This window comes from Microchirus variegatus, assembly GCF_963457635.1.
Source record: "Microchirus variegatus genome assembly, chromosome: 15".
Lineage (NCBI taxonomy): Eukaryota > Metazoa > Chordata > Actinopteri > Pleuronectiformes > Soleidae > Microchirus > Microchirus variegatus.
The window spans coordinates 5,260,893-5,285,040 of NC_139816.1; the positions used below are offsets into that span (position 1 = coordinate 5,260,893).

General features: G+C 41.6%; 1 protein-coding gene across 1 annotated transcript in view; it reads left to right on the forward strand.

Annotated features, from left to right (window-relative positions):
• Positions 1 to 734: 734 nt before the first annotated feature.
• LOC310937550 (cadherin-6-like) overlaps positions 735 to 24,148 on the forward strand; it is a gene marked incomplete at both ends in the record, with an annotated part of 59,272 nt that continues 35,858 nt past the window's right edge. Inside the window, 4 exons of the mRNA XM_083901833.1 lie at positions 735 to 971; positions 16,222 to 16,516; positions 19,459 to 19,578; positions 22,808 to 22,975. Coding sequence (XP_083757959.1) covers positions 735 to 971; positions 16,222 to 16,516; positions 19,459 to 19,578; positions 22,808 to 22,975 — 820 coding nt within the window. The remainder of the gene's footprint in view (positions 972 to 16,221; positions 16,517 to 19,458; positions 19,579 to 22,807; positions 22,976 to 24,148) is intronic.

Genomic DNA, 24,148 nt, shown 5'->3' on the forward strand with positions numbered 1-24,148 from the left:
ACAGATTAATCCGTGATGAAAACAATCGTAAATTGCAGCCGTAAATCCGATATAGATTGTGAAAAACGGGGGGTTTTACTATCAAGTTTAAGATGGATTTATGCAAAATTCTGGTCATATTTCACAGCTCTAATGAGAAAATTGCAGGTTTTGCATATAGCCGTAAAATGTGTAATTACATTATGCAGAAATTTGCTCTTGTCACAATTTATATGATGATTTGTGTCACAATACTTTGACACTGAACGTGTGATTTGAAAGTGAAAATGACTAAATGTTTACTGTGTAAAGTGAATTTGAATAAGATTTATTTAATTTATTTATTAATCCAGTTACTGTTTTTATCAACATTATTGCTGCCACATTTACAGTAATCTTATTTGTTATATGTTTTTTAGAAATGTTGTGTCCTATTATCTTACATCGACTGCTGCTAATCAATAAAAAGGCTGGAGCAGTTTTTTCTTTTATGTCACAATGTTTTGAGTTCTTGACACTGCAAAACCTACCTTCCTACGGGAACAAATAATGTGACTCAGCATTAATTGATCTATTGAGTTCTGAGCCTCTGTTTTTCTGTGTTAATGTTCCAGGTTCTGGTTTTCCGCCCTACGTGAGTCTGAGGAAAAAAATCGATGATTGACAGCATGAGGACGGATCCAACGCTCTGACCAAAGAAGACTGGACACAAACCACTGAGGAGGACGACACTTAAACGTGGTGATAAGACAGTCATGGATAGAAGGACAGTTTGCGTCCTGATGTTGCTGTGGGTCACGGCTCACCTCAGCTCTCCGGCGCTCGGCCTCCGGGCCTTGAAAAGGACTACGGGGGGGCACAGGGGGTCTGGTGGGCTGACGGGTCAGGACGCCAACGGAGTGCCGCTCAGACGCTCCAAACGAGGTTGGATGTGGAACCAGTTCTTTATGTTGGAGGAGTACACCGGCACGGACATGCAGTACGTCGGAAAGGTAAGCTCAGATTTCTTTATTCTGCACCACAGTGTGAACACACATCACAATGAGATCACTACGTGTATGTTGGGTCCAGGTGATATGGCTTTCAAAGTATAGCATAAAAAAAAAAAACGGTCAAATCTGTTGATATCACTAAGTAAGGTAATAAATATGCAATCTCTTTAAAAATAAAATAAAATAGACTTTTGTAGTTGGAGAAGGAGCCTTTTATATGTACGTAAGGCAGCGGCCTTGCTTAGCGCCACATCAGGCTGAATGGACAAACCATCCAGAGTGTGTATTTAGTGTTTTGAAGTGGAGGAAAACATGTCTGAAAAAGCAGATTTAAAAAGAGATAGTTCTCCTTCAGAGCTACAGTCATGTGGAAAAGCTAGCAATAACACGTTAAAATGCAGCCCACTTTCAAACATCTTCATGAAAGCTCTGGCCCCCCCACAAAAACACAGGAAGTTGATGTGAAAATGTGAATTCTGTCAAACTTCTAACTCGCTAACTGCCTTCCTAAGTCCTTAGAAGTAGAGATTTTAAACAATTAAGTCAAGAAAATGTTTTAGATAGAAGTTACAGAGCTGAGTTTGAAAGCTTATTTCCGTGATGTCGTCTTGACCATAAAAGTTTTAAGCTAATTCCTGTTAGCATTCCCCTCACTGACACACAACTTACTCCCGCCTTACTATATATTTTTTAACATGATTAAATGTACAAATGGACATTTAATAAAACATTACAAGAAAAATCATTGTACAAAAGAAAGACATTACACTTTACAGGTGGCTAAATGCTAACAAAATTAGATTGTGGAGATATGACGAGGGGGCGGAAGGTGGTGTTTTATTCTAATTTATTCTGAAAATGAATTACCTTTTTTTAAAGATATAACTGTACAAGTTACATTTAAAAAAAAAATAAATAAATATTATAGAACATAGACGAATAAAAAATAAACACTGAGTAGAGAGGAATCGGCGCTGAAGGAGAACAGGTGATTGGTACTGTTGCTGAGTTAAATGTGAATATTACTGTATTTCGAGGCACTACCACCCCCTTTAACCGAATGTATTCAGCGATGGCGATCAGGACCTGAAGAAGATTTCAAGAAATAGGATAAATGGAGTGTTTCAGACTCAAATTACAGACCTGTGAGTAGAAGTAGTAGTTTGTTTTTTATACCCCGGACGGTAAATTGCCACTTTTTCTCAGTTGGGCTTTTTCAGAGGAGCTTATGTCTCTTGAAGGAGCTTAGCTCAGCTCCCTCAGAATTTAAACTCTTTTCAGTTTCGACAGCAGTTTGTTCAGAGTTGAAGAGGGAAGCGCTCTGTAGTTTTGCTGCGAGCTGCCATATTATCCACCCACCGACGCCGAGCAGACGAGGAAGAAGAAGAAAAGAGAGGGAAAAGAGAGGAAAAACGAGAGAGTGCCACATGTTTCACTGCCATCATTAGACGACTGGAGGTGACTGGCTGCACTGTTAAACTGATAAGAGGCTCTTTAAGGAGTGGAGACGCCACACAAAGCAGCAGACAAAGCAACAACCTCCAACTCAAAAAAATACACTCTAGTGCATCCAATCTACAGCGTCCTGGACTGTGTCTTCTTACTTGTTCTCTTTTTATTCTGCTGTTTGTTTATTTATTCTTCCAGGATTCCTTTTTCTTTTTTTATCACTGTAGAGAGAGAGCTTGTCTCATTACGTTCTGCCTTGTTGATACATATTTATGAAGATGGAGCTCAGAATTCTTCCCCATCTATCAAACCAAAGGAATGCATGTTTCGCCGGAATCTGCTTCATTTCCATTTTACAGTCAATTGAAGATGAAAAAACAGAAATTTGTTGAAAGTTTTTTTTTTTTTTCATTCTATAATTGCTACCTGTCTTAGAAGCTTAATTGATTTGTAGATAATCATCCTAGAAGCAGACTGGTTATCTACTCGATCAAATTAGCTTTTTTCCATTAACTTTCAACCAGTAATGTTGTATTACTAAAGGAAAAATATTTTAGCAAACATACTTCATTGAATAAATGAGCAAATAAATTGAGGTGAAAGCTTTCAAGAATCATCGGCTAACTTCTAATTGTCAGTGGGGGTGGGGAGCTAATAGTTAGCTCAAAATTTTCCTAAGTGAGGCAAAAGTTAGCTGAAACTAAAAGATGACATCACTGACAAAATCTTTCAAACCTCTGCTGAGAAGAGACGGGGTGGGATGCTTCGGTTGCATTTTCTCAAGAAGTTGCCCGCTACTGCTAGCTTGTTTCTACACTTACAGATGGCAGCTTTAATAAAAAACATAACTTTAACTCTCTTTAGTACTCGGTCTGAAGTGGTTAGGAAGCAGGTTCATTTACAGTTTTTCAGCTTCTGCTTCAAAAGGCTAAATACATGCTCTTGGTTTGGCAGGTTAGCCGCAAGATGGTGGCCTCCATAAGTCAAGGCCCTCCCCTAAAGCAATCACATTTATACAAACATACCTGTGGGATGGGTGTACGGTTTATGTCGTTCTAACTTTTCCAGGGTCTCCGCAGGGTCTTAAAAAATCTTAAAAAGTCTTAAATCCAATAATTTTAACGGGACTTTTATTTAAAACATGCATAAACTTCAGTCTCGCTTTGAAATGTTTCTAGTTTTGAGGATGTGATAACACAACTACAACACGGAACTAAAGTTGGCCACCTGTACTGCCAGGTGAGAATTTATAGAGCACCACTAGCTAGTGTGCTGTGCGCACGCCGTGGTGTGTAACCGCTTAGCATAGCAGCGGAGAAAACTTAACGAAAGCCCACAGCTAAGCCAAATTGCTTGCATAAGATGGGTAAGTGCAAGTTCGATTTGTGGCTCCAATTTTCCATTGTCTTTTGTACTTTTTTGGCAGTATGGATGTGAAACGGGTCTTCAATTGTATTCATTATGGTCTTTAAAAAAGTCATAAAAAGTCTTAAATTTGACTTGTTGAAACCTGCAGAGACCCTGCTTTCCATATAGTACCTGGTACTTTTTTAGTACCTGCTCTGGCTCGGTTCCCCAACATTTAGCAAAGGATCCGTCTAAAATCTCAATATTTAACTGTAGGGATTTGAATCTTTGGGTGGCTCACGATTCGATTCGATTCCAATTCTTAGGGTCACGATTCAATTCAAAATTGATTCTCAATTAAACCGATTCAATTCATACGATTCACAATTCAAACGATTCTCGATACAAAAATTATTTTTGGAACTTCTCTCCAGATTTTTTATTTTTTTCAAAAATCGATTTTTGAAGTTTATGAATCGATTCAGAATCGTGGATGATTAGAATCGCGATTCCTATGTGAATCGATTTTTTTCCCCCACCCCTTTTCTAACAGGAGTCTGGTGTTTTTAGCGGCATCACTGTGCGAGTCTGTGCTCTGGTCGTGCAGGAAGTGCTGAACGATCCTGTGAACAAATCAACTGATTCTAATGAGTCAGTCACACCGAAAACAACTGCTTTACAAGTAACTAGTGTGTGTGTGTGTGTGTGTGTGTGTGTGTGTGTGTGTGTGTGTGTGTGTGTGTGTGTGTGTGTGTGTGTGTGTGTGTGTGTGTGTGTGTGTGTGTGTGTGTGTGTGTGTGTGTGTGTGTGTGTGTGTGTGTGTGTGTGTGTGTGTGTGTGTGTGTATTTGTGTGCCCGATACCAAACCAAGTAGAGATGCGTCGTGCCAGAACTGTATAATGGAAGTGGAAAAAAAGGCATTGTTTAAGCACTGGCACTGTTTTGACAGGATCTGATTAGCCCCAGAAACAAAACAGAAATCGAAACCCAGCCTTAATTTTGACTCTAATGCTCGTGTATCAGACATTTATTCATCCGTCTCCCGACTTTGTTTGCCACTGGCTGTCTGATACACTTTGTGCTCGACTGTCAGCGCGGCTGCCACCTGCACCACGTCCATCCCGCTCACATCAGCGGCCGCTGTCCCGACCTGCGCTGAAATACGACTCCACCTCTGAAGGTATTATTATTTCAACAAAATGAAAACACTGCGTCGACCCAGATAACATTGGGGGAGACGCACAAGACGACGGGGCCAAATAATGGTCGCTTTACATGCGGCGGAGTGGAAGTGGAGATATCAGTCTCCTCTTCCTGAGCTACTGTAATTGAGGAGATTGTGAAGCGTTTGTGGCAAGGTCAGGACGACTGCGGAGGAAGAAAGGCGGTTTTGTGCGAGGAGCTGAATGGGGGCTAGTGCTTTGCATTCCGATGGTGCGTCTGCAGAGGATGGAGTCATCCAACCAAATGAGATTCCGCAACATACGTCCTCCCTGAGTGAGGGCTGACTTTCAGCCCTGGTTCTAAAAGGATTACGGGGAGTCGTGCAAATACGAGACGAAGCAAAAAAAAAAAAAAACACTGCAAAGTACAACAAAAAAAGCACACACACACACAGGGAGAGTGAATGAAGATCAAAAGTAAGTACCAAGCATGATCAAACCACTTTGTCTTTAGAGAGTGGTGATTGATGTGCCACTCGTCCTTTTAGCTTGTAAAAGGACTAATAACTGGAGGAGAATGGAGTATCTGAGTGTGGTATACACTTAGAGAGCAGGAGGCCACAGCCTGAGAGCTCGTCTCCTGAAGATGCGATTAAAACATCAACCGTCGAGTACCTCACTTAGAGGCAGAGTTCAGGGTTTGTTAGTTATTGAAGAGAGATTGCATGACACAAAGTGACCCCCCCCCCCCTCCCACCAGCTGGTAGAATACACAACTATTTAACACTGATTTTAAGATTAAAGTCTAGGTTTTGTTTAAGTGTAGTTGCATCTCATTGGCTGTCAACAGGGACATGTAGGGAAAACAAAACCTTAATATATGAATAAATAACTAATATAATCATTCCTGCTCAAGTCTGCAGTATCTTAAGACTGTGTTTGCTGCGTTATCTCACTGTTAGATACACTTTTGTGAAAAGAAAATTAACTTTGACAAATGGATCATTCTCCCCACACCAAAGCCCATAGAGAAAATCAGTGATTTTACATCACAGCACAGCCGCTGTGGTTCCGCTGCTGCCTCCATCAGTGAATTCAAATGTGTTATTTTGTGACTTCAGTGTTTGAAATTCTTCATTCAGATTCACCTCAGTGACACAAACTGACCACACGAGGCAGCAGTAGACCAGCAGCTCCTGTTTTCCCCTGTGAGCTAAAAATGCTGATTTTCTCCATGGACTTTGGTGTGAAAAAAGTGTTTGGTTTACAAACTTCTAGTTTCTCGTCAGGAAAATGCTGTCTAACAACAAAATAAAGTGGCAAACATATTCTCAACATATTGCAGACTTAAGCAGGCTTGAGACACAAATGCTCACTCTCGCTGAAAACATGGCTGCCAGCGACGACACAAGGAGGAACAGATTTTTAGCAACGTAAAGAAAGGCCCAGCTAATAAAATCTACACCAGCTTAAGTCCACAAAATCATAACGATATATTTGCTGCTTTATTGTAGCGTTGGACATATTTTTTAGACAGAAAACAAAAGTTTGTATACGATTCCCTCTCTCACACCAAACCCCATAGAGAAAATCTGTGATTTTACATCACAGCACACAGGACGTTGTTGATCCACTGCTGCCTCTGTCAGTGACGTCATGTGTGATTTTGTGACTTTGGTGTTTGAAATTGGTAATTCGGATTTACCTCAGTGACACAAAGTGACCACACGAGGCAGCAGTCGACCAGCAGCTCCTGTGTCCCTGTGAGCTATACATACATACGACATAGATTTTGTGAAGTGGCTAAAAGTCAGTTATTTTCCCGTGTCCCCTCTGGCAGCCATGTTGTTAGTGCGAGTTAGCCTCTGTGTTTTCGGCTGCTTCCCGGGGGCCGTACATGGCAAAGTCACCACTGACTGAGTCACTACCTCGTACAGCCACACTCCAAAAAGCCCTGAACTATTCCTCTTGTACTTTCCCTGAAGTACATGCAGCTGAGAGCTCCTCCTTCCTCTTCCTCCTCAGTAGCCAGTTGTTACCGAGGACTGCGGCGCGCGGATCTTATCTGATTGCAATTACTGTATGTTAATTGCAAGATAAAGCACAAATGATGAATGAGGCCCTAAAGGGAATGAATAGCTCTTTGAGTTGCTCGACATGGAGAACAACCATCTGCATCTGTATCCTCAGGTGGAGGCCACCCCCCCCCCCCCCCCCACACACACACACACACACACACAATGTAAAGGTCTGAAAGAGAGGAAAACAACGAGAACACGAACAACGCGGAGAAACACAAAAGAGAGGATTTTTGGTCATTGAGAGTGACATCGCGGCAACCGGAGAACACAGACGGAACAAAAGCACTTGTGTTTTCACTGGAGGAACAAAAAAAATGAATTGGAAATAACACAATGGCATGTTATTATAAACAAGGGAGCAGCTCTTGACATGTGGTAGAAAATAGAAATGATGAAACTGCTCTTGAATTACAGCATCCTGTCTCCTGTCATTTGTTTAAAAGTGATCTCTCATGGTTGTCTTCCTCTCTTTTTTTCATTCTCTTTAAACAAAGGCTTTTTATTGAGTTGAGTGAGGAGCTAACAAATGGAATTTTGCGATCTTTGCCGAAACGAAGAGAGCAGTTGGATCAAGGATGGAGTGATGGAGTGGTTTATGTGACGATAGAAACTGAACTCAGTGGAATTTCTCAAAACATACGGACCAACACACCCTGAAAATGTGTTTTTGTCGACTAAAAGTCTGAGGATTTGAGTCTAGTTTTAGTCAGAATAACCCATTACTTTTTCCGTCTAGTTTTAGTCGACATCAATTCTACAGCCATAAAATCAAAGATAAATCAAGACGGCCTGATTATAAGGATGGTCATGACTCATAAGAGGATTAAAATCTATGAATTAGAATTTATACCAGGGGTGGGGAAAAAAATTGCAGTTCTAATCAACCACGATTCTGAATCGATTTATAAACTACAAAAATCGGTTATTTTTTTGTACAGGAAGTAAGTTTTTATTTGTTTTGAATTAATAAATTTTAACTTTTGTCTTAAGTTTCCATTTGTGTGATCACATTATCACATTATCTTATACAAACTCGAGAATCGTTTGAATCAAATCGGTTGAATCGAGAACCTAAGAATCGGAATCGACTCACACAAAGATTCACATCCCTAATTTATACCTTTGAAATTATATTTTTTATAATCGATCAATCCCCAATTCCCCATTAATCGAGTTTTGTTTAATGATTTTTTTGTCATATGGAGCAAAGACACCATGTTGACATTTAAAAATCACAAAGCTTGGTTTAATTATTGAAAAAAAAACAGGAATCAAGCAGATGATCTATCAGTAGGTGAGTAAATGTGTGAGCATACACAGAGGGTGAGGCAGCACACAGAGCAGAGTGATGTACACGATTTCCAACCCTGGTAATAAACGGTGGAGCTGATAATCTTGCTCATCTCGCTGCACTGGCCTCCGATTCTGTTTTCCTTTTTTTTCCCTGCAGGAATGAGAGAGAGAGAGAATCGTACGCTGCCTCTCATTAGCAGGCGAGCTGCACACACGGCCTCCGAGGGCCCGCTCTGTCACTGGGGGAAGAAAATGTTTGTTTATTTTATTATTTCTTACTTTACCAAAGGGCACATATCCACTGAAAAATGGTTAATGGCCTGTGGTTGAGGAGTTGTTTGCGCTGCACTATCATATCTCATAAAGTATTTACAGCCCCTGATAGGCCCCAGTGGTTCCACGCCTGGTGGGTAGACTCCTCAACGTAGTCCCTCACAGTCGTGCACGCAAACACACACACACACACACACACTTGCACATGTGCTTGCATCCAGTAATGGGCAGGAAATCAAGAAAAAAGGCAGATGAACACAGACACAACACGCTTCCCACTCCTGCATGACTCAGTGGTTGAAGCGTCCTGGGGGAAAAACTCGAGCGTCAGCAGCGGAGTGGAAAGGTGCAGGGCTTTGTATGTTTGTTTGGAAGAGGGTGGGGTGTGTTTTTTTTTTGTGTGGTTTCCGTTCATGCTCTCTCATTACCAGCTGCTCACCTTGGCAGTGAGGCAAGGAGTTTGCAATATGGCACAGTCCTGGCTGTAACCGCGCCATGGCAACCCCTCGCGGTCTCCAGCGGCGACCTGGAGCACACATTGGCAGTGTTTGTTGATTAGGCGATAAGTTCCCTCTCGTGCAACGGGAGGGAGGGTGGGGGGGGTCGACTTCAATTACGCAGCACGAGCGAGCGGCGGGCAGGGTGATGTGATGAGGTCGTGTGGCGACGAGGCCTCTGCAAACATCTGTCTTGATGATGTCGCGGGAGAGAAGCGATGTCTGAGCGAGATAGCGGCTGCCCAACACCGTCTCAGACTTCTGCTGGGTTTCATCACGGTGATTTTCTATCATCTCACTCTGGATTCTAGTGTTGTTGGACAAATGTTTTTAAAACGAGTGGGTTTTAAAGTGTAGCAGGGCTGTAGCCAGGGTTTTAGTGGTCAGGGGGCCGTGTAGCCCTTTTTTAAATTAAAAGATAGCCAAACTTGTTACTTGATAAATATATTCTTATTGTTTTATTGACTAGTTGTTATTCAATCATTTGATTGATTCTTATTGAGTCAAAATAGTGTAAAAGAGACTTTTGTTAATTTATTTATGTCAATACATGGGAAAATTGGAATGTTATTGGGTAATTTTATCATAATTCAATACAAAAGTCTTATTTTAAAAGTGAAATTTCACCACCACACCACACATTTTTTGCAATGATGTTTTACACTAAAAACTGTTAACATTAACAAACGGTGGTTGATCGTGTGAAACATATGAACCCTTAAAACAAAACTTACCACTTGTACTTGTTTTAAATATTTTAAATATAATACATTTTTCGAATTTCCTCAAATTTATAGGCTGTGTCCTTAAGCTAAATTTGAGACTTTAATATCTATATTGCAGTAGTTTTTATTTATTTATTTTAAATGAAGTGACTTTAAAGACTTAAAAAAGTAATTGTAGTGACATACATTTAATTTTTTTACCACAAAAAATCTAAAACTTAATACATTTAAACTTTAAAAGTCATAATTTTGACCCTGCAGAGTGTGAACACCATCTCCGTTTGTCAAAATACCCCAAAAAATCACTTGTGGTCACGTCTTTGTAGCAACAGTTGCATTAACAACGTTGTAAAATTGTCCATAATTAAAGGAAAGCGAGCTGGAAATGGTGCCGTGATATTAACTTAACATTTCACCCTTAAGTCTCTGACCACATTTCTCAAGTTTACACATCAACAGGCATTCGATGGGCTATTTTCGTGCACCGTCTGAGGCTACCATCTGGGCTACATGGAAGACAAGCCAGACTTGGTCAGGCCAGGACACGAGGCCTTAAAGGCTAACTGGCTAATTGCCCTAAGCAGTTTCCACTGCCATGCTTTTGGCCTAGCTTAAGTGAGGCACAAATGGCGGGGGCCAGAAGACGCCTGCTCGAACATTTGCTGCACTCGAAGCTGATTAATTTCACAAACAAAGACAGCTCGTTGATAAGTTCTCACACACAGATGTCTGATAAGTACCACTCCACTTCTCAGCCCACTTCACACTGGAAGATGAAGCACGTAGGAGCACAAATAAATATCTTCTTCTGCCGAAGGAAAAAAAAAAAAACAGAGCCAACGTTGGAAATATTGTGGTATCACTCTGCGGTGAGCGCTAATTGAGTGAAAGGCTTTGAAAAATAAATCGTGTCCTTGACGGCATAACGGTCGGCGTAAACAGTAATAGTTTGCTTCACAGCTGATTCACAACAAAGAAATCTTTCTCTCCAGTCGTTTGTGTCTGTAATGGACTCCTTAACGTACAAATATTTCAACGTTTGTTTTCCGCCGCAAATCAACTTGTTTCAAGTTGTTTTCTGCAATTAAGTTGCATGATTTGAATACAGCGACTTCTCTCGATTCTTTTTCTAACAAATATCAGATGCTATTTTTTTTTTAGAAAAGCGATTTGTTTACTGTTTGTAAAATTTGTCAAAGCTAGCTCTGAAAGAAAAGACAAGAAGTTAGATGTTTTCCAAAAGAGTTGGATGCAAAATATTATATGGTAATAACTTACCGATCGTTGTCTCTCTAACTTATGTGATTGGTACCTTAAGTAAGAAACTAAGCTACGCTAACAGCAGCTGGAAGGATCAGAAGAGCTGACTTTTTTTCCATTTACACCAGGGGCCTCAAACTCAAAAACATAACTAAATAACAAAAACAGACAGATGTACAAACAGACAATTGTAATTAAAACACTGGACAGGCTTACATATAATTAAATGTGGAATTTTGCAATTTCAAAATAAGTGTAGAGCCGCGGGACATCGACTGATGGGCCGCGAGTTTGAGACCCCTGATTTACAAATAGTTTTTCCAAGCATTAATTTCTGTTTGGCACGATGTTGCTCTTGAGTTTATTAGCTCGATAGTTAGCAACATTTGCTAAAGTGCTGACATTAACCACTGTAGAGCTTGAAGTTGTGACGTTTTTTTTGTAAAGTACGACACACTGAACTGAGATGTGATGTCATGTTATTGTGGAGTTTTTAATGAACGATATACTGCGAACCTAGCTATTTTGCTAACAAGGACGCTATTTATTCAGTTATTTACTGTCTTGTTTGTAGGGCAGGGCGTAAAAACGTTAACGATATGTATCGCGATAGACACTTCCGCGATAACGATTGAAAAAACGTTCGATTAAGTCACTCAACTTTATTTTTTTTTTAAAGAGAGAGAATAGCGCTCGGCAAAATAGGTGAAGCAAGTTTGGTTGCATGAACAAACGCAGTCCCTCCCTCGTATTCAGTTGCTTCCATACTTACTGCCCGTTGATTGGCCAGAGCCTCTGGAGTGACAGTCAAACAGCCAATCACTGAACCGTCTGGTTGCGCCGTCCACGTTCCCCGTGTCTCTCTCACAACAACAACAACAGTAGCAGGTGAGCGGCGGCGAGAATCAGCGCTGAAAGCGAGGAAATCGTTAGCAAACACGACATCGTCAGTCTGGCAGTTTTTTGGTCACTTTAAGTCCGACCACAGTCACGCCAATGTCGCCTACAAATGACGCCAGACGACGGTGCCCACCAAGAGCTTGTTACTTATTATCAACACGCGTATTCTACCGTCTTCGGCGCTCACACCCCCTGGATTACACGCGCTGTGCGGCACGGCTATTTGCCGCTACAGGTGGAGACACTCAGCCCACCGTGTTGAGGTATAAGCTAATTACATTAAACACAGGAAAACCTGAAGTTGTGAAGTTCCCTGAGAAGTTGAGTTAAGTTTAATAAGTCATACCCACACTACGTACATTTCACTACGTTTTTTTTGTTTTATAAATGACATATAATATGTTAATTAAATGGACTAGATTAGCTTGCTGGTTAGCTAGCTGAGCTCTAATGCTAACATAATCAAATAGTCAACTTAACTCAAGCTACGTTCTGTACAAACTTCTCTCAGCTGTGATGTCAAGATAAGAATAACAAATAATAACCATGCATTATCAATACAAATACAATGTAAAAAGATATTAACACTGAGACTATATAAAAAAAGTTGAATATAATGTATACATATATAATGTGTACATAATAGACCATTTCCAGAATATATACAGTATGGTACAGTATGTGTTTACAGCATCATTCCCACTCCTGATATTTTGGTATTCTCTGACCTCACGGACATGACAGATGACCTTCTGAGACATCTCTACGTCTCTAAGAATGCTCTTATGCTTGGTAGACAGCCAGTAGGAGGCGCTCTTTCTCTCTCTTTCTCTATGAATTGCTGTGATTGGTTGATGTCTCACATCACGGGTTGGATGTCCCCCAAAGGCTGGAAACGGAGGCTAGAGTTGGAGCAGAAGCTTTGTTCTCTCTCTTAAATCACTTGAGGTTATTACAGAATTATTGATCAATAGTGCATTGCCCTGAATATCAATCTTTCCTTTATTGCTGTAGATACTATTTTACAATGACAAAATCTTTATGGTGTCTTCTTTCTTTAAAAGACCAAAAGTCCCATGTGTTAATTGAAACCGTGTCACGCCCTCTGCCATCTTTTTACTCGCAGTAGGAGGGCAAAAGAGAAAAGACTATATTTTGACGTGTCAGGGCTACTTGGTGACCACACTGACTGTACATGTGGCTTTCTCTTCTCACCCTGTGACAGTTTAATTGTATTTTCAATATAAATTGATCACAGGGCCATTGTGGATGCACGTTGGGCTGCCACATTGATTTCCAAGAAAGGTTTTTTTTTCCCCCCCTTCCTCCTAATTCGACTGGAGAGGCAGCAGTAAATTCTCCTTACCAGCTTGGCGGAGCAACCAGGGAGGGGACGGGGTCACTGCAGCAGCAGACGGGCGGCCAGGGTTCGATGCTTCGCGCCGCCTTGTAATATCCTTCAGGGAAGCGAGGAGGAACTCTTCCTCAGAGCCACAAGATCTCTCTGTTTCCATAGAAATGTCAGTCGACACAGCGTATGTCACACTGCCTATCTCACATCTCCGCCGAAAGGAGAGGTCTCAACAGTTATTAACTGAATTGTCGTGCCGGCAGAGATAGGCAGCTTGATAGACAATCATAGAAAAGAACATTGCAGCTATAACAGCGGGGGAAAGATAATAATTTTGAAGTGGATTGTTTTCAGCCAACTGAGTCTGTGTTTGGAAGCACGAGCTGTAAAGCGGAACTGAAAACAAATAAAATGCTGCGAGATATTCTCCTGGCTTGGTTAGACAGAGAAGAAGAAAACACTTACAGGAGAGTTGTTTTGACCGGAATTCAAGTGGGTGAATGAAACACTGCTCCACTTTAGATCCTAATCCGAAGATGCTGAAATTCTGCAACACACTTGGTTCAATGGTCTTTTTTTTTTTCCTGTCTTTCACCAGCATTCATGCACGGGAACAAAATAGTGTTAAAGATGCTAATCCACAAAGCTGCTCATCTCACATGTGCCAGCTTTGCCCTGATAAAACAGCATGAATTAGTAAAGCCTTGGAGCACCTGCGATGAAAAGCTTTTTAATATATGATGAGTGCGAAGAGGGTTTTTTTTGCAGCGTGTTCCCCCGTGACCCAGCAGCAAACGTACAAAATATCCCCCCGCAGTCTGTCCACCGGCACAGCCAAGAACGATTGGCACGACAACAACGCGCATCAAAGTCAAACGGGACCTAATGAGGTGTCAATAACAGAACTCCGAATCTCCTCGCGTACCATCGTGAGATTGTGTTTGCCTCATTTTGTACTTGACCTGTTTGCCCATGTGTGCAAACATTTGCCCTCCTGCTTGCCCTTTACCTCCCCCCCAGCAATTATTAACATGTCCTTGTGGTTATTAAAGCAGGGGAAGGGAAGTCGGCAGCGAAAGCAGCGGGAGGGGAAACGACTGGACAAGCTTTTGATGAGTTCTCAGAGATAAATATTTTTTTTGGGGGGAGGGGGATTTGGTGGTGGAATTAAAATGTCAGAGCATGCTAAGCTGCTGTTAATGCAGAAAGAGGAAAAAATGGAACAGTAGATAGAGAGCGAGTAAGCGAATACTAACGAGGCGAGTGGGCTCTCATGGTCCTCTGGCATGGTTGGTGGTGAGATTGGCAGCAGTGGCGGACGTGCACGCTCTCATGCTGTTACTTCACAGACGTCGACCCACTGGTGTTTTTGTTTTATGGCGCCGTGAACGTGCCAACAACCTGCTCGTAGCGACGCAAAAGCAGGCAACTTTTGAAACGGGGTGAAGCCACGTCGGACGTGCACCTACAGCGACAGTTTCGCTAAAGACCATGTGAATCTGTTAAATAACAGGCAAAAGCTCTTATCAAAGCTGTAGCTGTCCCTGTGCCAAGGGCCAGATTGGTCAGATTACCGATTTATTCACAGTGTATCAGAAATATTAAAGAGGATTCTGTCTTCAGTGATGTCATCGTTTTGGCTTCTGTCCATTGCTGATGGATTAATAAAAGTCCAAAGTCCAAAAGTTATGATTTGGCATAGTCTGAGTTGTCCTGGCGCTAAACCAATACTTTCAAAACAGCTCCCAGTACTTACATAGTGTCTAAAGTGGTACTGTTTAGAAAGGACAACACAAATGTCATTGATAAAGAAGAGCTTTTCTATTTCAAAGCTGCTGTTAGGGTTAGCTGTCGTTCAGGGTGTTTTCTGGTGCTAAAAAAAATACTTTCAAAGCAATTTCATTGCTTAAAACAGACCCTAAACCTGTTATTTATTTTACTAATTTCTACAATAATGAATGGCATCAGTTAGCTGACGTTTGGCTAACTTCCTGTTCCTCTGGGTCCTTACTGACACTCTAACACATATTAACACACATATTTGATGTATTTCAGAATTTATACCATTTATGTATTAAATGAATAGTGATACTGCAGTTTTTTCAAGCTGTATGAATTACAGTCTAGGAAATGGAGGCTAGCTCACACTGACAACATGGCTGCTAGTAGGGGCACCACAAACCCTAACTAACCCTAAATCTTAACTCTGTAAACCACTCACTCTCCTGCACCAAAGTCCATAGAGAACGTCACTGTTTTTAGCTCAAAAAGCACTGGAGCTGCTGGCCTAGCACTGTTTGATAAGTTGTTTTTTTTAATCACTGATGTAAATCTGAACATAGGATTTCAAAAAATAAGACATTAGAACTCACTGATGGAGGGAGCAGTGCATCGACAGCCCCCGTGTGCTGTAAAGTCACTGATTTCCTCAATGGGATTTGGTGTGGCAGAGTGAACACGCGCTATTACTGAAACACATATTTGATTAAATCTACTTCACTGAGAGTTACTGTAACACCTATGGCACTAAGTGCTCATTTTCAGGTATGTGTTTTTGCACTCTACTTCTCAGACATTACCTGTCCATCAAACTGTGCATTCAGCAAATCTTATGTAATTGCAGATGCATTTTCTGTTCAAAGTGGCTTTTTCTGCTCGTGCTAACTACAGTAGAGTTTTCCCCTGAAAGAGCGAGCTGACACTCTGGGTTTATAGACAACATTAAGCAAATGTGAAAGCTTTCATGAACTGGAGTTGTAGTCACTGCTGTGCTATAACAATTAGTAATTGAGAGCAGCAGAGTAGGAATTTATTAAAATGGAAATGCCACAAACATATGCTTCGGATTGCTGTTCTTCTGCTGTAGAGAGCAATATCATGATCTTTCTTTTCTCATTTTCCCTCCATGCAGCTTCATTCAGATTCTGACAAAGGAGATGGAAGCGTGCGGTACGTCCTCAACGGCGAGGGAGCGGGGACGCTCTTCAAGATCGACGAGAAGTCGGGGGACATCCACGCCACCAAGAGGCTGGACAGGGAGGAGAAGGCTTACTACATCCTCCACGCCAAAGCCGTCAATCGCCTCACCAACATAGCACTAGAGGGCGAGTCCGAGTTCATCATCAAGATCCACGACATCAACGACAATGAGCCAAAGTTCACAAAGGAAGTGTACATGGCCCAAGTCCCAGAAATGTCCGAAATTGGTGAGTTTCTAGCTTTCTCTCCTCAACAGCTGATCTTAATCTTTTCTTGAGGCTCGAACATGCATGAAAATATATGGGATTTTGCCATTTTTGTATTCTTATTAGCTCTAGTGGTACCAACATTGGTAATCACATGAATCTGGTCAATGTGAACAAGGCGCCTTATTCTAAATCCAACAGGAAGTTGGTCATATTTCTCAGTTTTATATATTGTGCTTTTGACTGAAGACAGATGAGATTCCCTTCCACAAATGAAAAGCAGACTAGGAATAAATTACATTTTGCTCATCCACCCACTTTCTTGAGTTAGCATTAGTTCCCACATGAATTTGCTACCATCCGGTTTGAACCCCTGACATGCAAGACAGTGCTAGGGCCCGGTCAAAGCTACTTGCAACTTTGTTGTTTAAATATATTTTCTCATTAGTCAGAAGGGTAATTTTCTGGTTGTCTGTTACTTTCCTTTTCAAACTTGGACTCAAAGTTTTGACTTTGTCAAAAATCAATTTTGCAGTTACCTTTACAAATCACATTTTTGACATTGAGGCCATGATACATCAGGAAAATTATGGAACTCTTTCTAATTTTGCACAAATGTTCACTTGTATTTGAAGATGAACAGATTTGATTTCAGAGGTCAAATATTAAAGATCAAGGTCACTGTAATATCCTGAGAAAATTCTGTCAAATTTGGCACAAACTCATTGAATTCAAGGATGGCCTGATTTCGGTGGCTCAAGGTCAAGATCACCAAGGCCAACATTCAGTCTTTCAGAGATTCCTTTCAATCTTGGTACGAACGTTCACTTGGACTCGAGAATGAACTGACTAGACTTATGGTCGGGGATAACGGTCAGGTTGGCCTCAAAAAACATCTTTTGGAAAGTAAATATGTCTCAAAAACTGTTTGCACAGGTTCCAAAGAACACTAGGCAGTAAATCAGTTTTATCTTGCTCATATCGTTGAGATATTTCTGTCACAGTGGGGAATGAATGAATTAATCAATATAAAAAAAACACGGAAACAAATAAAGAAAGGAATAATAAATTGTCTTTGGAGTGTGTACAGCTGGCAAAGAAAGCAGTGTTCAGCATGTCAAAGCATATTTATTGATCATAAAACAGACAATAATTAGGTGGCGACACAAATTAAGGTGTGCGCATCTGCGTGAAGCTGGATTAAAAGGTTTATCATTCAAACGGGATAGAGATGTCAGTCTCACCAGATCAATGAGACTTTATCAATCATAATAATGACGCCGGCACAACAAAGAGGACCCGTCTAATTAATGGAGAAAGACTGGGGGGTTGTTTTATGAGCGGAAAATAAACAAGGTACAGCATCTCTGTGATGGTTACAGCACTGGTGCCAATAATCTTTTAAACACTGTATTGTATTATTAAAGCAGTATTTAATTTAATTACCAACACTGTGAGCTCTGTCAGCGTCGCAGTGAATAAATGCGGCGGCTGCTATTTCTGGACCGCCAGTTTCTGAGACAGCGCCATTTGCCGTTTCAACGTTATCATTTGTTCTTTTCATTCGGGCACCAAATTAAACTTTAATTCGCCGTGCACTTTGGCTCCAGCTCGCTCGTCTTAAAAGTACATACTGGCCTCATGAATATAGATAAACAATATAAAAAGGCTCTTAATCAATACTTGCATGAAAGCAAGGGGGTGAACACTGCCACTGATTCTTCAGGGATCGAGCGTCGTCGCTCCTGATGCTCAGACATGTGACAGAGTTGTCACTTGGTTCAGCAACCTCAGGAGAGAGGCCGGCACTTATCTAAGGGCAGCACGGGTGCCCATGGCAACAACCGAGGTGTGATGTCACTGCTTGGCAGAGCATGTGTTCACGAGTGACTGCGTCGAGAGGCTGGCCCTTTAAAATGTGGCAAACACACTTTGGTTTATTATAGTCTCCGCAGCCCTGACATTCTTCACTGAGTCGGGGAGCAACTTTGAAGCCTTTGACAAGTGAACGACTGCAGTCAAGGTAATTTACTCCACCTCCGCCACAACTCTGAACGCTCCACACTTTGTTTGTCAGAAACATCTCCAAAACCCTGTAAGTCTACATCGGAGATGAGATGGCTGATGTGGATCGGTGATATTTTCTAAAAAGCCACCGTGTCAGAAAAGCCTTTTTGAGTCTAATTCCCTAGTTAAAGGTATTAGCGATCAGGGTTCAGTGAACTTGCTCAGGAATCCTCCCGAACTGTCACTTACACCGAGTCAGACAGCCGTGGTCTTTCTCTCTCTTCCGCTGCCTTCCACATTGATTTTTAAAAAGCAGTGAAGTCGCCTTCCACATCTCAACTGACATCAAATTAGAGAAGTTTCACGAGGTCGTTATGCCGTGGCATCGCACAATTCTATATTTATACCACTTTGCCATTAAATATTTCTACTCAATTAATTTTCCTCTGCATGTAATGAGGCAACACTTGGCCCTGCAGGGCGCCATTTGGGAGGTAACACTTGGCTAACCGCTTCCTTTTGTTCTGCTAAAATAGGGCTTCAGTCTTTGTGGAAGAGAAAATGAATCACAGTGGTTCTCCCCCTTTATCAGATATTTGGCTTCTTGGACTGCACAGATATGTGGATACACTAATAGGCTGCTGGGGGTTTGCAGGGAGCGAGTATCTGTACCGCGTGTATGCTTAGAGAGATATACTTGAGGAAAAATACATTAGGATTTATCGATTACCCACATAAATCAATCACGTGAAAGGGTATAAGTAGCCGAGGAATAAAGATTGGTTGGTGTAATGCAAAGGGACAGAAATGATCCGTCACATTGTGCATGAGCGTGATTAGAAGAGGATGCGACACCTCATCAGAAGGTGCATCGGCTTAACCAATTATCCGACAGGCTATTTTTCAGCAGTATTGAAGATTTGATCTAAGTCATTCTCATGAATTCTCTCCCTCAGGCACCTCGGTAATTCAGGTGACGGCCATAGACGCCGATGACGCCACATATGGCAACAGCGCCAGGGTGGTGTACAGCATCGTGGAGGGGCAGCCGTACTTCTCTGTGGATCCAGAAACAGGTCAGTAACAACCCGGACATGAAATCTATGGGGAGATTTTCTTAATTCGGTCAATATGTGTCTTTAAGTGGTGCACTTTGCATTCCTGACTCCATTTAGTACTTTTTCCTGTAAACAGGCACAAAATAAGACCGACTCCAATTTAAAGCAGGGGTAGGCAACATGAATTTGTCATTATTGGTCAATAACTCCATAATAACCTTTCAGCATAATTTAAATGTGGTTTTTTTTCCAGGGAAAAGCCACTCCTCTACACTCTAATATATATATATTTCAATAAAACGCAAAATACAGCACTAAAATTAACAATTTAATATGATGCTAAGCTAAAAAAAACAACAACAAAAACAGAGAGAACAGACCTCAATTTTATTGGTCGGCTTTGTAAGTGTGTTCATGCTAGCAACAGTAGACTACACTTTGTCCATTTTGTTGGCCATCGTTGTAAAAGCTCCTCCATAACACTGGGAAGACATCGTTTGTCACGGTACTGTGAATTTTAGCTGCTTTTTACCACCGTTTTACAGCAACTTGCTATGTTGCTAACTTGTAGCTATTGTCTCTACTTTAGTGCTCTATGCTTATGTGATAGTTGGCTATTTAAAGGGCTACAGCACACCAATATTATGAAGATTTTTAAAATAAGACAAAAAGTAAATCCGAAAGAATTTATAGATGTTGCTAAAGTGATGTGTCGGATGCCCTTTGTCTGACAAAATCACCGTAAACAGGGGGATTAGCCTTGTCTGAATGCTCCATTTGTACTTTGTTAATGTTAAACCATTAGCTAGCGCCTGTGCTAGCATGTTTACATGATGATTTGACTTGAAAAGTTAAAACAAAAGCACTGTCCTCCTGCTAATGCTACGCCCTAAATAACCTGCTTGTTCACGCAGCAAGTTTACACCTTTTATTTTGGAGGTAGCCTTTCTGGAAAACATGATAAATGACTAACTGGGGCAGGAATGCAGGAAGCAAGCTTTACTGTACCTGCACAGTAAATTAAACCACTTTATCAGAAAAATAACTCCTGTAAACGGAGCAAACTTTCCTTCGCCTCCGGTCCAAAAAAAAGGCAGACAAATAGCGTTTGCCTCAGACTCTCACGGGCTCATTTACGAGGGTTTGGGATTTGTAGCAGTGTGAGTGGCAAATCACCAACCCCCCCGAATTGTTACCGCTTGCTAGTTTTTAATCATTAATGTGCGCTTTGGAACTCATCCCACTCTGTTTCTTTTACTTAAACAAAAGGGAAATGACAAAAAAAGGGAAGCCATTTGCAGATTAGCGCAGGGATTAACAGTAATATGGTTTATCCCACATGTGGTATGTAAGCTGACATCCCCTCTTACACAAAGACATGCCTGGACTTCACATTATAAGCAGGATTTGTTTCTCCTCTCTTTGCCTGTGTATGTGTGTGTGTGTTGTCATTAAGCAATAACAAAGGTAGGCAGAGATACGGAGCGCCTTTCCTAAAGCGGCTATACGTTTCCCGTGTAAACGATCGCCGTTCTTGTTCACGTCCGTGAGATAAATTGCACGCCGAGAAACAAGGAAGAGGGAATTAAAGGGAGAAGTATTGTGCTTGCTTTTATTTCTCTTTTTTTAGCCACTTTATTCGGGAGGAAGAAAAGAAGGCCTTTTGAAGAAAGTCGGCTAGCGCGATCTGAGCCTGAGTGACGCGCCACGTCAGCGGCGCTGTTTTGATTCTCAGTGAATCATCTTCTTCTCAGTCTGAAAGTTTGTCAAAGCGCTTTATTTAGCATGACTCTATTTTGTCTTTCTGTCTCCAGCTCCTCTTCAATATTCAAACGCTGAGACAGGATTTAAGACCGAGGCTCTGATGGGAGACGCAGTGTGTGCACCTTTGTATTATTTTTTTTTTCTAATATGCTGCCAAATTACGACAACAGTCGCTCTCTGTCCCGACTCCAAATCTGGAGATCTGACGGCACTTGAAAGGCAGAACTTTAACAGCCTCTTAATTCCAAAAAAGACGAAGATAAATGCACATGGGAGTAAATGTTAAAGGAATACTCTTGTGGGTTTCTTTTTTCTTCGTCTTTTCTTTTTCGGTGGATGGGCCCTTTGGTCCACTTACCGGTTAAATCATGAGAACACAATCACCTGAACGTGGTCACTGAGCTCCACGCTGCTGCTGCTGCTGCTGCTGCTGCTGCTGCTGCTGCTGCTGCTGCTGCTGCTGCTGCTGCTGCTGCTGCTGCTGCTGCGCATACTGAGCGAGTGCACTGACCTTTTGGTAATAAAATGTTCTTAGAGCTTTAATTATCTGGCCTGTGGAAGCATAAATGTAAAAAAAAAAAGAAAAGAATGAAATATACCTAATTCAATACAGTGGATGCAGATGAGGTTATTTCAGCTCCACGGTTACAGTGCACCTGTGGAAACAGGTTTTTTTTTGTGTGCGTATGAGTCACAAGGAGACCAACTTTAATGAAGGTTACACACAAATCTGTCCATCTGGAGCAGTTTTTTAAAAATGACCTACAACTGCATGTGTGTTTAATGTTTCTCTGGTTACATGACTGACATGTAATCACACAGGCTTTATTATGTATGAATCCTCATGTTTACCCCTTTAAAAACAGCATCAAATATAATGTTTTCTCTCTGATAAATGGCTGGAGTTGTTGATCCACTGGTGCGTCCACCAGTAAGTTTTAATATGTTAATGTGTCGATTCGGCATTTGAAACCCTTTGTACAGAATTGTCAAAGTGGCACAAAGTTACCAAAGGTGGCAACGGTCGACCAGAAATTCCCATTTCCATTCAAGCTAAAAATGCTAATTTTCTCTATGGAATTTGGTCAATATATGGTACATGTAATTGTCTGCTTGTCTTATTTATTTAGAATTTAAAATGCATCAGTCTTAGTTGTATTCATATTGCACACACATTCATCTTCATTCACTGTAAATATATCTGTACGATCACATGACGGCATCTCTGCTGCTGTTTGTGTTTAAATCGCAAATTTTGTTTTGGTTGAATCTGTGCAGTAACAAGAAACATTAATTCATCAATGTAATGTAAAGATACGTTGGAGATAGACTGGAGAGATTCTTTTACACAACAGTCCTTAAAGAGCAGGTTTAAACTGATATTTACACTTTTTTATTCTGTTTCTATTATAATATGCTTTTTGCCCTGTGTCCGCTGAGATTGGCACAGCACCAGCTAAATCTGTGTTATGTTTCTCCTCAGGTTTGATCAAGACGGCGCTGTATGGCATGGACCGAGAAGTCAAAGAGAACTACCAGGTCGTGATCCAGGCCAAAGACATGGCGGGACAGATGGGCGGCCTCACAGGAACCACCACCGTCAGCATCACCCTGTCCGACGTGAACGACAACCCGCCGCGCTTCACCAAGAGTGAGTACAGCCACCTGGACACACACACAAACACACACACACACACACACACACACACACACACACACACACACACAGAGTGACCAATCCACTTGTCGGTATGAGCCGGTGCCAGGCCGGCAGCCCCCATCTGGTGTCAGTTTCAAAAATGAATTTGGATTATTGCAGGGAGCTCTGGGTTTTGTGCCGGCCTCTTAAAGGCAGCGAGTAATTAAATACAAAGCCATACGACAGAGGGAAAAGGTCCCGCACAGAGCATCAGATCATCCCTGTAATCCCTGCTAAATGAAGAGAGTACATTCACTGCGGTTTTATCTCCCCCCTCTCCTCATCCTCATCCTCTCTCTTTGTCTCTCTGCTTCTATTAAGTCTTTCTTCTGCTGCCTTTTACTCCATAAAGCCAACGCTCTCAATTTAGTGCTCCAACTTGTCCTTGCAGCCTTTTTACTTTATTGTTTTGTCTCCCATTTTTTTTTTTGTTTCACTCATGACACATCAATCCTTCATTTTCTGCTGCCTCCCTTATTGTCTCCTTCCCTCCTCTCTCACCTCCCTCCCTCCCTCTGGTGCGAGCGGCGACAGCAGCCACACTCAGATTGACAGATTACCGGTGTCGCCGCGCTAACCCCCCTCGCTAACAGCGAGAGCTAACTGTAAAGCGACGACAGACACACGACCACTGATCTCACACTGTTTCTGCCATTTATCACCCCTTCCTCACTTTTCTTACACCAGCGTTAAAGGCATACTTCAGGCTTTTTTGAAGTCTGTTTGTATGAGGTAGTGATGCGACTCTGAGCCTGAAACTAGTGTGTTTGTAGCCTCTTAACAGAAAGCTCATCTTATATCGACGCCATCTAAAGTCTATGATATCTTAGATTAGACGCACATGTCAGTTTTGACACTATTAGACTCACCCTCCTGAACCAAATTCCATTGAGAAAATCATCGATTTTACGTCACAGCGCGCAGGAGTTGCTGATCCACTGCTGCCTCCCTCACAAAGTTCAAATGTGTCTATTCGTGATTTTGGGGTTTGAAATTCATCATTCAGATTTACCTCAGTGACACAAACTCACCACACGAGGCAGCACTTGACCAGCAGCTCCTGTGTCCCCGCCAGCTAAAAATGCTGATTTTCCCTATGGAATTTGGTGTGGTGAGAGCGAGCGC